Source organism: Polypterus senegalus, chromosome 4 (assembly GCF_016835505.1).
Source record: "Polypterus senegalus isolate Bchr_013 chromosome 4, ASM1683550v1, whole genome shotgun sequence".
Classification (NCBI taxonomy): Eukaryota; Metazoa; Chordata; class Cladistia; order Polypteriformes; family Polypteridae; genus Polypterus; species Polypterus senegalus.
Window position 1 is genome coordinate 88,164,567 of NC_053157.1, and position 17,036 is coordinate 88,181,602.

General features: G+C 36.3%; 1 protein-coding gene across 18 annotated transcripts in view; it reads left to right on the forward strand.

The window, feature by feature from the left end:
• The window catches only part of LOC120527501 (sorbin and SH3 domain-containing protein 2-like), a 416,285-nt gene that overhangs the window by 354,433 nt on the left and 44,816 nt on the right, over positions 1-17,036 (forward strand). For 13 of the 18 annotated variants that reach the window (XM_039750968.1, XM_039750969.1, XM_039750973.1 and 10 more), the window contains 3 exons: positions 6,875-6,924; positions 7,601-7,779; positions 9,551-11,086. In XM_039750968.1, the coding sequence (XP_039606902.1) occupies positions 6,875-6,924; positions 7,601-7,779; positions 9,551-11,086 (1,765 nt within the window). The remainder of the gene's footprint in view (positions 1-6,874; positions 6,925-7,600; positions 7,780-9,550; positions 11,087-17,036) is intronic. The other 5 variants (XM_039750979.1, XM_039750980.1, XM_039750981.1 and 2 more) reach the window with 1 other exon arrangement.

Here is a 17,036-nt window from a genome sequence, read left to right on the forward strand (position 1 = left end):
CCGTGTATTTTTTAAAATTACAGAACAGGCTGGCTAAGTGATTTATTCACAGTTAGCATTATGGATTCAATTGGTAACTCACTAGCCAACACTGCTAGTTTGAAAATCATATACAAAATATATATATATATATATATATATATATATATATATATATATATATATATATATATATATATATATATTAGAGGCATTTCTGTGCAACACTATCCCAAAGCCACAGCATCCATTTGTATAGAACTAATCTATGAATTTAAAGAACAGGTTATGAAAAAGGTAGCAGGAGCACACTCAGTTATGCAGTCACTGAAGTCACTATAGGACATACAATCCAATAGCCTGTTTCTCTATTCAAGAATTTGTTATCCACTATAGTCTTGCGACACTGTCGTGCTTTTCAGAGGTGTTCCTGTCCTCAGCTACAAGTAACAGACTCCTTACCTAAAAATACTCTGGTGTGTTGTGCAGCTAATGTGAATTTCAGTCCATGTGTAGTGAGGCTCCAGTGGAGCATGTTCACAGTAAAGAAAAGACACTGTTAAAGTCAGAAGCTGAATCAGCTGTTTAAAGAGACAGAGTCCTCCTTTAGCTAGACTTTAAAAGGTTAAAAGGAGCTACTTGCAGTATTATTATATTTATATTATTATACATTATTATATTATTATTAGATTTAAAAAAGAAACCAACATGAAAACTAACCACCTTTTTATTTTTATGGATGATGCAACCCCACAACTATGACACCCGTTATTCTGGTGGTGTGCCTTTTGAGAGTGTTGTCTAAATGATAATGTGTTTTGTGTTGTTTTGTTGTGGGAGTGTGGTGGTTAAAAACTGTTAGGGTTTGGTACTAAAAATGATCCCATACCACTCCACAGCTGTAAAGGTTTCTTGAGCTGCGCACCCATCACTGAACAGTTGATGATAGAGTGTTGTGTATGGTAGACTTTGTAATGGTCATATGGATACAGTCCCAACACATGAGTCCTAAACCTAAGATTACTTGGTAATCCTTGGAAGGCAGTGATGGCCTGAAACACAATATGCTAGACCTCTCACATTGTGTTTCTCCTGGATATTCATAAAACTTCACAAGAAGACCAAGAGCACTTCTGTATTACAGGCAGCTTCATCCTATGGTGTATTTATTTAGCAGCATACATCAAGATATATTAGTTTGACCTCACAGCCCCACAAAAGACTCGTTATTCGTTTTTATAATCTCTTGATAAGATTTGTTAAATCAGTAAAACATGCATTAAGTTCTGCAACAAAACAAAGCTTGGCACAAGTTTTATTTTTCTGCTATACTTGTGACATCAGTGTTTGTCTTTTTCATGGTATTACAGAAGTTAAAGGAAGATCCTCACTGCATTCCCATCTAATCCTGCAAAAAAACCCAAAAAAGTAGCGATTATAACTTAATAGCTCAGGATCTTGGACAGTGGCTGTTTGGTTCACTTTTTAACAATCTATTCATTTCAAGCAGTATTTTCCTTGAAAAGAAAACAAGTAATAACTTTAATATAAAAATAGCCAAGTTCACTTGTGACATCTTATTTTTTTCCCAATTTTACATCACATGCTTCATGCAAATTCTTTAAATACTGCTTTGTGTAGTTTGCGAAACAGTCTACTGTTAGCCTGTTTCAGGAGAATGGGGCTGGCCCTTTTTGGCCCTGCAGTGTCGTATGCCTTCCCTTTGCGTATTTGTGTGTATGCACATGTTCAGCCTGAAATTTCAGTTTTCAGGAGACACATGAAGCCTAAGACCCTTATCTATGGTTGTTATGAATACGTTTAGTTTTTATTTTATTTTGCAGTCTCTCTTGGTTGTGGTTTAATTCACAGGTTTTGTTTCATGGAGAGTTCATTTATTTCATTCATGTTTTTGCTTTTAGGGTTAGTTATGACGTGGGCGGCATGGTGGCGCAGTGGTAGCTCTGCTGCCTCGCAGTTAGGAGACCCGGGTTCGCTTCCCGGGTCCTCCCTGCGTGGAGTTTGCATGTTCTCCCCGTGTTTGCGTGGGTTTCCTCCCACATTTCAAAGACATGCAGGTTAGGTGGATTGGCGATTCTAAATTGGCCCTAGTGTGTGCTTGGTGTGTGGGGGTGTGTGTGTGTGTCCTGCGGTGGGTTGGCACCCTGCCCAGGATTGGTTCCTGCCCTGTGTTGGCTGGGATTGACTCCTGCAGACCCCCGTGACCCTGTATTCGGATTCAGCGGGTTAGCAAATGGATGGATGGATGGATGGATGGATGGTTAGTTATGACAAAGTGATTGTTTTTTCATGTCTTGTTTTTTGTTACTGCCCAATGGCACTGTCTTTTTAAAATGGTGTTGCTATTTTGTTAAGCTGTTATAGTGGCGCAGTAACCTGTCACTAGGAAGCGTTATCGTATAAATCAGGGGTCCTCAGTCACGGTCCTGGAGGGCCGCAGATTTTTGCTCCAGCCCAGTTGCTTAATAAAGAAGCACTTATTACTCAAGTAACACTTCAGCTTCACTTTAGTTGTCTCGCTTATTAAGATTTTGAACCCTTATTGTTTATTTTAGTCTTAAACAGCTGTATTCTTGGTTTTTAATTGCTCCTAATTAGCAATAACATGCAAATGACCAAAGAGACCAGAATTTCTCCATTTAGCTTGTTACCATTTACACCTGTGTGTATTTATCATGCACTGTTTGGTTTAAATAAATACTTGGAAAGAAACTGAAGAGAAATAAGTGAAGGACTGAGAATTACTCATCCATTTTAGCCTTCAAATCATTTGGATGAGATCCTTAGAAAGGGGAAGAAAATCTAGGATATGAGAATTACCTGACATGGCAGAGCTAAAGCTCTAACAAGCCATGAAATTAAATGATTGGCAAGAATTGCTTTCTAATTAAGTAACTGGGTTAGAACAAAAACCTGCAGCCCTCCAGGACTGTGATTGAGGACCCCTGATATAAGTCATACTTGATGATGTCATCAGCATAACCGTTTAAAGGTTGGCATCATGAACAACACTTTATCAATAATTGTGGATTCCTACCTACCTATTTGCTCGTTTGTGAGCTTCATTTTAATGTCTAAGGCTACAAATTTCTGAACGTGAACTAGGAGGTTGATTTTGATAGTATTTTTTATTAAGGACTTCTGATCACCCATTCTTGCCTGTCTTTTTATTATGTTCCTAACGCCTATGCCTGTGTGTTCTTGATTTGGTCCTTGTTTTAGAACACTTGACAGGAAAATAAGTGCCACCTTTTTGTTTTATATGTGTGTTTGTAAGTTCTGGATTGTTTTCCCTAGTCAAGGCAATGTAGTGCAAGCCAGCAATGAGTTGTGTAAATTGAGTTCTATGTGCACTCTTAATGGTTGCTAAAATAATTGAGGGGCTAAAAGCCAATCTGGTAAAAACAATGCTTCAAGCATAATGAGAATGCAGAGGAGCATCTTTCATTCATCTACACTTACTGCTGTCCTTGACTGAAGGTTTTCTCTGAAAAAGCCAGCAGCTATAGTGTGGAAAAGAAGCCAACAGAAAACAAGCCCTTACCTGGAAACATGGCCTGTTTCCAAGAATTTCAGAATCTTCTGTGAAAAAGAATAGGTATCCAGTGAAACATTGTTCAGTGATTTTCCAGCGTCACGTTATTCATCTAGATAATTTATTGTTAGGTTCTTCATGAGACGATCAGTGTGTTGACTGGTATATATTGGCAGTGGACAGTTTATCTGTGAATATTGATGCGCATTTCTGGTGTTTTTTACACAGGCATTGATTTTGAATTTGAGTACTCTAAGAAGTCTTTTAACACAGTGCTTTGGTGATTATATCATTGATGTGACAAGATACATTGATTGATTATCATTTTGGTTTTTTTTTTGATAGCATTATTTGGCCTTAACTTAGCATTCCTGAATCTGGCAGCGAAATCTATTGTTAATGTAGAAACAGAGTATCCGTAAGAAAGGCAAAATTAATACAATTTGAATATTATGGAAGCAGCCTGGGAAGATTTATGGGTGACCAGGAAATGGCTAGAAGTGTAGTGAGTGGCATGGTTTTAGAATGAAGGACTTAGCATTATGGGTGTTAACTATTGAACTTTAATGTTTGAATGCTGAATACCTCAATAAAGAATATCAAAGATTAAGCACCTGGGGCCTCATTTAAAAAGCTTGTGTACGCACAAAATTTGTTTAAGCAACTTCCCATGCAAACGTCAAAATTTATAAAAGAAAACGTGACAGGAGAACATGCATATATGTACAACAACTCTGACCCATGCATACGCAACACATCATAGAAACTGGGAAGTGATAACACCCTTGATAAAGTAAAGAAATGCAGGCAGACCAGCTAAATGATGACTTGCATGCATAGTAATTCATAACACAGAGCTGTTATTATAAGGTTCATTGATGTTACAAATGTATTAAAACTTAGAAGTGATGAATATGACACATAGACTGTACTTTAGTTCCCTTTTAAGAAGGAACTTTCTTAGTTTTTCTTCAGTTTATATCGTCTACCTGTTCTTATTTCTCAGAGAACTGGCTGACAGGTCAAGAATATCTCAGCCAAGCTTCATTCCATCATGTCCACCTTGCTATATGCCATTTATTGATAGGTGAGGCACTACTTGGCAGTTTTCATATATTGTGGGAGCACATACATAAAACAGCAATTTGCAGCATTGGCTTTCTGGTTCTCGGAACGATAATTGGAGCTTTTTACTGCACTCATATTGCAATAAGGGCATCTAGCAAGAATTAAGCTGCTTTTGTTAAATGTAAGCAGTGACACTGATACACAAGTCATCTGTGACCCCAAGATGTGGTTGTGATTCAGTAGCCTGGGCCAGCCCTAGATTCATTTATTTTGAGGCAAAGTAGCATTGGCAGACATGACAATTTATCCAAATTCTTTTTATTTACAGCTATGTTTTGTTTTTATTATTTGGAATTACTAAGTATCAAATTTTACTAAACAAGGGAACTACAAATGAATATTGTGCTGAAATGATAAAAAATAAACTGACACCTATGTACTAGAGGTTAAGAGAAATACACACATCTTTGCTAACTGTCTTTGAAATGTGTCTGATGTACTTAAACAAACAATGAAACAGATAAAAGACATGAAATTACTTAAAACAGAATGCAGCAGCTAAACACATCTCCAGAGCTAAAGATTTAGAATATTTCGAGCTGTTTAATTTCAAAACAATTAAATATAATGCTTCTTACAACATGGTTGCCAATCTGAAATACACAGTGGTAATCCTTCTTTGAAAACAAGGCACAGTTTTCATTTTTTCAAGGCTACAATTCCTTTAGAGCTTCAAAAGTGCATCAGAGGCATATGTCATTCTGCTTTGTAGTCACTCAAGCCACATAGGTGTCTGCTTCACCAGTTCCATTCCAGATGATATGTGTATGAAAAACAGAACAAAAGAACCTTCCATACATTTTAGTGCTATTTTTTTAACTATATTAACATTGGGAGACAATACCTGTCCCAGTAGCAGAGGTAAAAGGCCACCTTTGGATGATACCTCAACCCATCGCAGAACTGACTCACATACAGTACGTAAAAATTCAAGGCTGATTTAAACATGACAGCTTGCACAACACTGCCATGTGGAAAATGTGCAAATTCTGAACAGAGAATTGTATCCAATCTCGTGAAGCATTTTAGCATCAGTTTTAACCACTGTTATGATTCGGTCTACTTGCCAGAGCACAGGATATCTATGTTTGTTTCCAAACCTGGACTGTGTAGACTTTATTGTAACACTCTCACTTCTTCTACCTCTCAGTAATATGCAGTTTCAATGGGACAATCTTAACTAATGCATTGTAATTTGGGGTGGTGTGCCATGCTAAGGCATTGTGCCCTATCCAGTGTTAGGTTCTGCCTTTTGCCCAGTCCTTTCTAGCCCCTCTAATCCTGGTCTGGAAGGCTGGGCCAGAAAATGAATGAGTGGATGGACAGATGTTATGAAAGGCTATATCGGTTTTGTTTGTTTTGTTTTGTTTTTTTTAATCAGGATCAATTCTAGAATTTACCAGATACCAAACTAGTTGTTGTGGGTTGTTATTAGAAACAAGCTGAGTGTGGCTTGGATCTTGTTTTCCTGATAGGCATTCAGGCCAGCACTGCAGAGTATGATCAAAGACTAACAAATCTGTATTTGTCAATCCCAGGTCAGAGAGATGAGGCATGGTGCACACTAAGGGCAAGCCCGATCTCAGTTACAAAGAATTCATTTGTCAGCCTTGTCCCATATGTGTTCAAGTCGGTGATAAATTAGTGTCACTAGCTTTAATATTTATGTTCACAAGAAACCAATATGTCAAAGTGACACTGCATGCCAGGGAATGAACATCAGTGCTACGTTTAAAGAAGTTAAAAAAAAAAACAAAAGTGTCATGCCTGTGTAGTTTTTAGAGGCACATTCAATATGATCTTCATTGAGTCTGTGGATCTGTAGAATGAATGCATTTGCTAGTTATTTTTTTAAAGAATTTCCAGCTTTAATTGATATTGAGAGACTAGTGAGTTCATTTCAAACCTATATTGGATATTAGGTTTCTGTTGGCTTACTTGAGGGGCTCAAGAATCTAGTTTATTTCTGCACTCCTCTCTTAGATGCATAATATATTCCTATGTCATACAGAATCTGTGAGCTCAGCTGTGTTTGCCTTGCCATTCACAGACAGGCAACATACGGCGTGATTCCTGCAGGGGTTTATTTCAGCAAGCAGTTTTTTTTTTTTTTTTTTTTTTTTATTGTGCTTCTTCACATGATCATCATTATTAATTTTTTTTTTTTGCTTTTCTGAAAAGTGATCCTTCACTTTATTTGGTTTCTTTCAGATTTCCTTATATCATCCTTCATCAGAGAGAACTCTAGACAGACCATCTAGGTAAGGATTTTTGTTAATTGTTCTTCATAGTCTCAGACATACTATTCTGAACAAAGAGGCTTGAAGAAAAAGGGAGAAGACAAAACAACCTTGACTAATGCAAATATATGTTTGTTATCATTATGTTTTTTTTCTATCAATTGTCTATCATATTAGAATTGTAAATATATATATTTTTTTATCACTGTCAGTCTTTTCTATTCCTATTAGAAGAAGAATGAACCTGAGAACAAAGAAATGACTACCCATGGAGTTTTATACAGTGCTTTTTGTTTCTGCAATTTCACCATTTCTAGTGATACATTTTAGTTTCTTTTCTCCAATTATACATTGGCTGTGAAAAACTGACATTATATCTCTGCATATGTTGCAGCAGCATATTAGTTTAATAATACTGTCAATATTACTTGTTTTTGTTATGCAGTCACTTTTGAATTCTTTTTGTGATTGCTTTGTTATTCGTGAAATCACGTGAAAACATTTTTGGAAATTATCAAATAATTATATTACACAGTTGGACTAAATACTCATTAGTTGCTTGCTGTAAGTCTATCTGCTACCAGTCTGATTTATTCTCTCATGTGAAACTCTGATGGTGTGCCTAATCCACATTACCCATTTACTGTACCACAATTCATTAAAATTCGACAGCTAATTAATACTTTTCTTTTGTTAGTTCGGCAAGCGACTACAGAAAAAGGCGGAAGTCTGAGCCTGCTGTAAGTCATCAGAAAGCAAACAGTGATCAAAATGCAAATCTGACTTCTCCAAGGACTCCCGACATTCCGGGGATTAATAACACTCTGAGAAAGCCATTAACTAGTTCTTCTCCTTCATCTCCCTCTAGAGCGAAAGGTAAGGGATTATAAAAATACAAACTAATTAAGTAATATCACAATCTTTAAAGAAAAACAAAGAACACTTTTTTTTTTTTCTATTGAGTAAACATATTTGTTATTTTTTGTACTCAAAACCTTTTAGTATCACAGAGATATTAGGAGTGAAACATTTTTCAAATCTGCGATGGCTTCCCCAACAATAAATATGAATATATATTCCAAAGTAATAGGCATGTGGTCATTATTAAAAATGAGTGTTATTTTGATATAAAACATTTCATTAATATAATTGACATTTTCTATTTACCTATTGATGTTATGCATTTAGTACTTGTGTTAGCTTAACTGTTATTATCTGTCTGTTTAGATTTACATTATTTACACAGTAAAGCCAGTATAATTGTGCTTATCCATTTTATCAAAGAATGACAGTATTTGATGTTAACACACTACCTAATTAGCTGTTTGAAAATATAACATACAATAAGTGAATATCTTCAAGTTACTGAGTAATGAGAATTTTCACTGTACTCTGTACATGTGACAGTAAGGACACTATAAACCTGTACTTTATGTAAAAACATAAAAATAGTACATTTCCCACTCAGTGTACTATAAGTCATTTGTCCAGTAATATATTGTACTTGACATACTAAAGATATTAGGTTGCCTATTAATCTACACAAACAAGACAAATATATATATATATATATATATATATATATATATATATATATATATATATAATATATATATATATAATATAATTACTACATAACTAATACAAAACTAACAGAATATATATCCTTTTATAAAGCAGTTTATCAATAAAGGTACATTCTCTACAAGTGTACTTAAATTGATCTTCCAATATACAAATGTATTTTTGGATTAAATGAAATTTAGACATACTTAGATTGATTAATTCCTACAAACAGAAGTTGTGCAGCAATTTGTAAAATGTGCTCAAAATACAACTAACTGGTAATAAATAATGTAGATGAAGATGTGAATTGGCTCATCTGTTGTCTTTAGCCTAATAATTAAAAAGACCATTGGTCCCAGCATCAGTTTCATTTTCATGCTGAATACTCAACTCTCTTCTTCTTAAAGTTAATATCTTTAGCAAAGGGCATCATAGTTCGTGATGCCGTTGTCATCAAGATCTGGTTCATTTTTAGATTTTTGTCCATTTTGCCTTACAATTAAACCCTACCATGTGTACAAGCAACACTGCCTGGGAGAAAGCTTGCAAGCAGCCTAACCAGATGAAGTAAATAAGTTCTTGTGTATGTAGGGTGGCTACCATAATTATTATTTGTGGAGGCATAACCACCCCTGCATTGTAATAGTCTTGCATGTTGATCAAATTTATAATATCTACTATATTTTATGTTGTTTATTAAAGCTTACTATATTTATCTTATTTTAAATCTACTGTGTACCTGTTTTTCCTAAAAATGTAAAAGTTTTATTTAAGTAAAGAGTTTAGCCAAATGACTGCAAGTCCATTAATAGAAAAGTTCAATTCCTTATTGTTGTATAGTATCGAAAGGAGTACACAATTCATCCAAAATATTTTAGATATTTTCTTACTAAAGGGAAAAAAAAGCTTTGATAAATTTACCATACATTAACAAGGCTATCACTTTCTGAGTGTTTTTCTGAAATAATTATCTTTCTCTTGTGACTTTTCCTTATGCTTTTTCTTAACCTTATAGCTTCTAGTTACCCTGTTAATTTCTTTTCATCTTTCTCTTGGCATGCTGCGCTTGATGGATTTTAAGGTGGGGATATTGCCACAATGTATTCCCCAGTGTTAAGCTGCTCAGGTTCAAGCCAACAGTTAGATTTGCCTCACTGTTATAATCCACCATACCCAATTATAGCTGTTGGATCAACAAGAGCAATCAGTTTTAAAAATGGCTGGCAAAATAACCGTCAGAATGCAGAAATGTGGAGTAGTGCAGATGAAGCTGTGTCTCCAAAGCTGAAATCTCGTAGTTGCGATGATCTACTTACAGATGAACCAGAAAGTCTCACTGACACACAGCTGAGATCGGAAAGTGTTGGGTCACTAATGTGTGAGGAAGAGTCTAAAGACAGCTACTTTAGGAGCTGCAGTGAGCCACCTGAACCTCGCAGAACCAGAATACGGCACCGCTCAGCACATGATGCGCCTGGCTTCCTTAAATTATACAGGAAGATGCATCATATCAACCGCAAAGATTTGTTAAGCTCTGAGGTTATTTGTTCTGTGAAATCAAGAATATTACAGTATGAGCAAGAACAGCACAAAGATCATCTTTTAGGTTGCAAAGAATTAAATGACGAGGTCCCAAGAGACATGGTTCCAACAAGAATTTCAGAATTTGAAAGAATGATTCAAAAATCCAAGTCCATGCCTAATCTTGGTGATGAAATGTTATCTGAGGATATGATGGATTCCTCTAGGAAGGGATCATTCCCTAAGAGACGATTTTCTATTGAATCTTTGCTTGATGAAGATAATCAACCTAGATTACCCCCTGAGGGGAAAACAACGCACTTTAAAGTTAAAACTCTTGTGCCAATTCACATTGAAGTCACCAACGAGCATCAACAGCGAACTGCCTCCCAGTTTGATTACTCAGACAGTGACCATGATGCAGTTGTGTCTGACCTCAGTGACTTTATTCAGATTGAGGGCTCTTCGTTTTGCAGTGAAAGTGACTTTGACCATTTCTCCTTCACTTCCTCAGAAAGTTTTTATGGTTCTGGCCATCATCATCACCACAAGCACTTGGCCAGCTCCTGTAAAGGGAGATGTCCAGCTTCCTACACTCGATTCACCACTATGCTTAAACATGAAAGGGCTAAACAGGATAGAAAACAGCAGGTCAAGAAAGAGGAAGCGGAGTCTGGTCTTTCAAAGTTAGCATTTCTTGTCAGTCCAGTGCCTTTCAGAAGGAAAAAATGTATGCCCCCTCGAAAACAAACTCAAAAGCCAAAATCAAAGGCCTCTATGTATGAAGCTTTGGATTCTGCTTTAAAGGATATTTACGAACACATCAAAGCTGAAAAGAGAAGAGGGAGCCTGCCAGATAACAGTATTTTACACAGACTCATCGCAGAGCTGCTTCCAGATATACCTGAAAGAAACTCTTCCCTGAAGGCCTTAAGGAAAAGCCCTGTGAACCAGCCTTATTATCTGCAGGCACAAGATGGTGTTGTAAATTACAGTTCATACCAGGATGATTATGGAAGGTCACCCTTCAGTGCCTGTTACCAAGAAATGGACACAAACAACAATGACGGAAATGATAATGCACTGTGTTATCAAGGTGGCTTTCTACCCTTTCTCATTCTTATTCATTTTTTCATTCACATGTGTCACTCACCAGAATTTTACCCCATCTTCACAATATGTTGTAGAAGGTGTGTTTTTGTGACCTTAGGATATACAGATAGAAGAACTGATTTTGGATAAAACATTATTGTAATTAAGTTAGTTTGTAATGTTTTGGTCACAGATAAGACAGATACATTTAGCAGCTACTTTCATCAAAAAGTTCCAAATAAGTTTACCACATTAATTTAGAAAATGAATTAGCTTTCTTTGTGTAAGTTAAGAAACTTGTTTATTAATGATCCTGAACCCCCACCCTCTTTTCCCTATCACAATTCTGAAATGTGAAGTTGAATTAATTAATCATGCATAAAATAACACCTTGTTTAAGTCATGTGCATGTGCCATATTCACACTTCTTCTTTTGTATCATTTCAGATGCATTTTAACTTTACAGTTCAATGAAATGCAGTCCAAAAAGGAAAAAATTAATTTCACCCTGCTTCTTACTTCAGATGGCTTTATCATCTTGTTATTTCCTCTTTTTCTGTTTATACTTATATGAGTTTATGGGTGTATTGTGTATATGTTTTAAGAATTTTACCTTCCATTACAAATAATGAATACCAGTGTTTTTTGTAACATCAACATTCTGTTACACTGCTCTAATCTTATTTTGTCAAAAAACATATTTTGTCGTTTTCAGAAATTTTACAGGTAGTGTGGAGTTGCATATTAATGTAGTGTATAGTATAGTATAGCACCATCACCAAACATTCCTAAAAACGTCCCAGATCAGTGCTGGAAAGCAACTAACCCCATGCCTAATGAAGTACATAGGATTTAATATTGATATTTTTCCATTAAGATGAAAGCAAAGTTAGAACTCTGGCAATTATTTAATTATCTTTGCCATAATGGGACAATCTCATGAAGAAACACTTGATAATAAAGACAGGGTAAGAAGAACATGCCTGTTAACCCTTATTTGAAAAGTAGTCTATATATATTAATCTGTAAATGATAAAGTAAGTGGTATAAAGTCTATTAATCTCTCTCTCTCTCTCTCTCTCTCTCTCTCTCTCTCTCTCTCTCTCTCTCTCTCTCTATATATATATATATATATATATATATATATATATATATATATATATATATATATATATATATATATATATATATATATATATATATATATATATATATATATATATATATCTCTATATATATATATATATCTATGTCTATATCTATCTAGAGAGAGATATATATATATATATATATAGATATATATATAGATATATAATATAAAATCCAATATCTGTCTATATGTTTGTCCGCTTTTCACAAGAGAACTACATAATGGATTTAGATCGGGGTTTTTTTATAATTTGCTTGAACATACATTTCAGTTAATTTTTGCTATGTATCGTAGTTCACTTGCAATACCAATTTATTTGGGCAAATCCGAGAGAGACGCAGAGGGGATTGGGGCAGGGCCCTTCTCACTCATGCACCAGCCTCGGAGTGTATCTTACACCTGCTTAGCTAGTGAACGAAAGAACTACTTTACGGATTTAGATTGGGCTTTTTTGTAGAATTTGCTTGAACATTCTGGATGATTTTTTGACTTTCATCTAGCTAAGAATCATAGTTTGCTTGCAGGAGTGACATATTCACGCTAATCCAAGACAGAGGCTGAGGGGGAAGTGTGATATCAGGAGTAGGGAGCCAGGCAGGTCCCTCCTCGCTGTCCTGTTTCACTTCTACGCAGGTGAAGCCGCAGGGGACGCCTAGTATATAATATCTAAATGTTTGTGATCTTGCTGTAATATTAAAAGGGCACTTTATGTATCATAGAAGCTCATATCCTCAGCTTACTAAACCAAACAAAAAATTCTGTGCCTGGATACAATATGGGGTAGAATGTTTTGTTTTTTAAAAATGAGTTTGTTTAGTCAATTGGTTTATTTCTTATCAGGAAATTTTGTACCATTAAAATGATTACCACAGTTTAATCAGAAGATAAAATGCAAATTGACTGTTTACAATAGGAAAGAGTTACAACTTCTGACAGCACACAAAACTTAGAGCTCTGTGTAGTCATTTTTGCCATGATTCACTTAGAAAAATATTTTTATTCCATGGAATTATTTTAAGCAGCTTGAAACAGGACTCTCTTCTGGTAGACAAAGTTACAACCATAAGAACTACTGCAGTTTTCACACAGCATTTTTCCTTCTTCATTCCGCTCACATTTACCTTTTTCACCTAGCATATCACAGCCTTTCCATTGATAAGGGCTGATAACCATCCTTAATATGAAATGTTTTTTAAAACGTCCAGAAAAATCACATCTCTTCCATCTTAAAGATAATGGACAGTGACAACTCTTAATCATTATTTCCATGCCAAAGATCAATGGAAATTTGTGCAGAAAATAATAGTTTTGTGAAAAAGTCTAATTCTTCATTATTTCCTTATTGGTCTATCAGATATTTGCAGATTTTACAGTATTTACAATACTGATTATGCATTTGTTTGTTAACAAAGCGAAGCAGTTTTGAACTTGATGTAATTTGCTTGTTTATTGTAGATTACAGTCTACATTTCAGCAGTGAATAATTAATATTATACTCTTTACATAGTAATAAGTATTTGCGTTCCAGGCAGCTAGTGCATTTGGCACTACACATTATCTGTTACCATAATCATAACTTCTTTAGTCTACTTTTATAATCTATTAATTTATAATAAGTAAAATTAATTTAGCCTCATCTTTTGGGGTCAGCATGTATTTGGTTTAATTTGGGACCAATCTGCATTAATTTTGCCAGAATAGTTTATTACTATTGATTTTAAACTAAAGCAGTGCCTTTTCTGTTGGTTGTTGCAATTAGCCAATTATTTCTCCTGTTCAGTTGTTATATTTGGCATGCAAAACCTGTGGTTACAGATGAAATAATGATTTTACATGCAGAAGAAAAATGCAGACAAAAAATAAGTAGTAGATGAAAAGTTTAAGACTGCCAATGTCAGCCTCATTTTTGTTCACCCTTCTTATGTTTATTGATCTGTATGTATATGTGTTATTTAGAGCCTTAAATATTGTTGATTACTAATTACCTATAAATGGATATATGGCATATACAAAAGCCATGATGCCCAGTGAATCTTACTCCATGTAAGAGTATGTCTGCATACAGAGTCTAATAACTCCTTCAAGTATTATAGAGTCTATACTAATATTTTTGGACTATATAATTTGATTCATTTATTTGGGTTTTTCTTTACAGAGAAAACAATAGGTAGATATTCCCAGCAGGTAAAGATTGTGTATGTGGCAATATAAATAATAATAGAAGAGGAAACAAATCCGTAGAATTTTTCTTCAAGGAACAGTTGCATATGCTTCTCATGATGGTCTGAAACCATTGAGAACAAAGAGCATAGTTACTGTCCATCAGTTACATTGCTTGAGTATGCCTTCTGAAACATAAGAAGAATACCCAATATCAGAGTGTTTGCTTCATTTCCTGCCCTAGATGCAACAATATTTTTCACATATTAAACAGACCAAATTAATCGCAAAAATTAACATGTTAACTTTCCCATGTATAATATAAAAAAAACTTGGGTCTAGATGTGAACATCTCAGAGAGACACTTTGAAGTCCCGTGAGACTGCTTGCACGTCACTCCCTCCTTACAAACAATTTCTCAAAGACACTTTAATGTCCCGTGAGACAAAAAGAGAACAGCTGCTGTACAGGCTTTTAAATGATTGACGCGCAGCGAGACATGCAGATCATGCAGCTCAGTAGCAGCAACGCAGTCTTTAGCGTGCGTTCAGCCCCACTATACTGTGTATGTATGTATGTATATATATATATATATATATATAGTGAAAGCTGGCCCGGACACACACAGACGGACATCATAAGTTCACCCAACACACTGTTTATTTACACTATTTACAATGTTTTGTGCTCACGTGCACCCCCAGTGCCTCTTGCACCGATTCCCCCAAAGTCCGGGGCTCACAGTCCTTGTGCCTTTCCTCTGGCCGCCTCCTGTCCTCTCTCCAGCTCTGCCAACTACCTCCCGGCATCCACCAATCACTGGAGGGAGGCGGTCCCTCTTATAGGAACCCGGATGGGCTCCAGCTGCTTCCCGGCAATTAGTCTTGGCCACACCCCTGTGTGGCAGAAGTGCCAGCTGCGCACCCGGAAGCCGTCCGGGTGTCCCCTATCGTCTTCCCCCGGCACTTCTTGGTGTGGCGGAAGTGCCGGGCTCCCGGGATGATAAGGCACTGGGGCGCCGCCTGGCGGTGGCCACGGGTCCCTACAGGGCTGGGCTTCCAAGCCCTCTACCCGAGGCCCCCAACATAACCAGGACGGACGCCCCCTTGCGGTCTGGAGGAGGCACAAGCCCTCCTCTCGTCCTCCTGGGCGTCCCGGCCGGGGACCACAATATACTGTATATACATACAGTATATATATATACTGTATGTTGATTGAATGTCAAATTATGAATACATAAGGTCTCTTTCTCAATTCTGTATACATAGAATAAATCCTGAATATATAGGATTGACCCTATATAGGATAGTCATATTTGAATATATGCTGTACATAAATATGATACCACACTGTATATATGGAGTATGCATAACTGGTTGCACAGCTGTTTGTACTGAAGTCTCACAGTTGCTGTGCCCTGAATTTAAATGCCAGTCTAGGTATTGCTTGGAGTTTGTATGTTCTCCACATGTTCTGATATCTACGTTCAGTCGCCTTTCCTTTCATACTCTGGTTTTCCTCCCAACTTAAATTGTGTAGGTTTAGAGGATGGCAACTGCACATTGGCCATACATGAGTAAGGGTGTGTGCATTGTGTTCCCTACAACAGTTTTTGTGATCCATCCGTTCACACCTGAACTGGATAAGCAACTTAGAAAGTGAACAGATGGATGCATATTTAATATACTTGTTTTTATTATTTTTTAAGTATACAGCACAAAGATACAACTCCCCAAATGTATGGCAATGATGTGGCATGATACAGAAGACTTGTAAGGAGTAATATTTAACAGCCTTGAGTTATGTATTGCATGCTGTGTGAAACGTTGCAGAGGAGAGAATACATAAGGAACTGAACACACACTCACATTAAACTAGGTGGAGGCGGAGTGGTGGCTCTGAGTCTAGGGATCTGCACTGGCAATCGGAAGGTTGCCGGTTTGAAACCTGTAAATGCCAAAAGGGACTCCGCTCTGTTGGGCCCTTGAGCAAGGCCCATAACCTGCAATTGCTGAGTGCTTTGAGTACTGAGAAAAGCACTATATAAATGCAAAGCATTATTAAAGAATTATTAAAATAAACAGTACAGGAAAAAAGCTTGCACTGTAGGTTTTATCCTTTTGACTGCCAGCCTTCTAAATTAGTAATGAAGGTACTGAGTTGTAGCTGCTTTAAAAGGTTTGAGTGTCCTGGTTACCATTTTGGGTGGCCATCAATCAAAACAATTCCTAGTGAGAGTTCCCATTGTACCAATAAGGAAGACGCAAGTAAGGGTGCCCTATGCTAGTTCCACACTTCATTTAACCCATGATCCACCTTACAATAACTTCAATAGCCCCTTTAAGAAATGCAGGTACCTAGTTTTCTTATCTGCTTCAGCTTACAAAAAATAAAGTTATCTGACTTTTGTGGCCTGTCTCTTTGTATGGATCTTGCCTTTCACCTTGTCCTCTGGATGCCCGTTTCTTATATTCAGTTCATCCAGTGTAAAAACAACTATATAATAACATGTATGTATTTGACTGAATAAATAAAGATAAACATAGATGAATTGTGGGTGCAAGCTTGAATACGGACTGTAATGGATTAGCATCCCATTTAGGATCGATTCCTAGTGTGCTCAACTACCGAACACTCCCTTTGA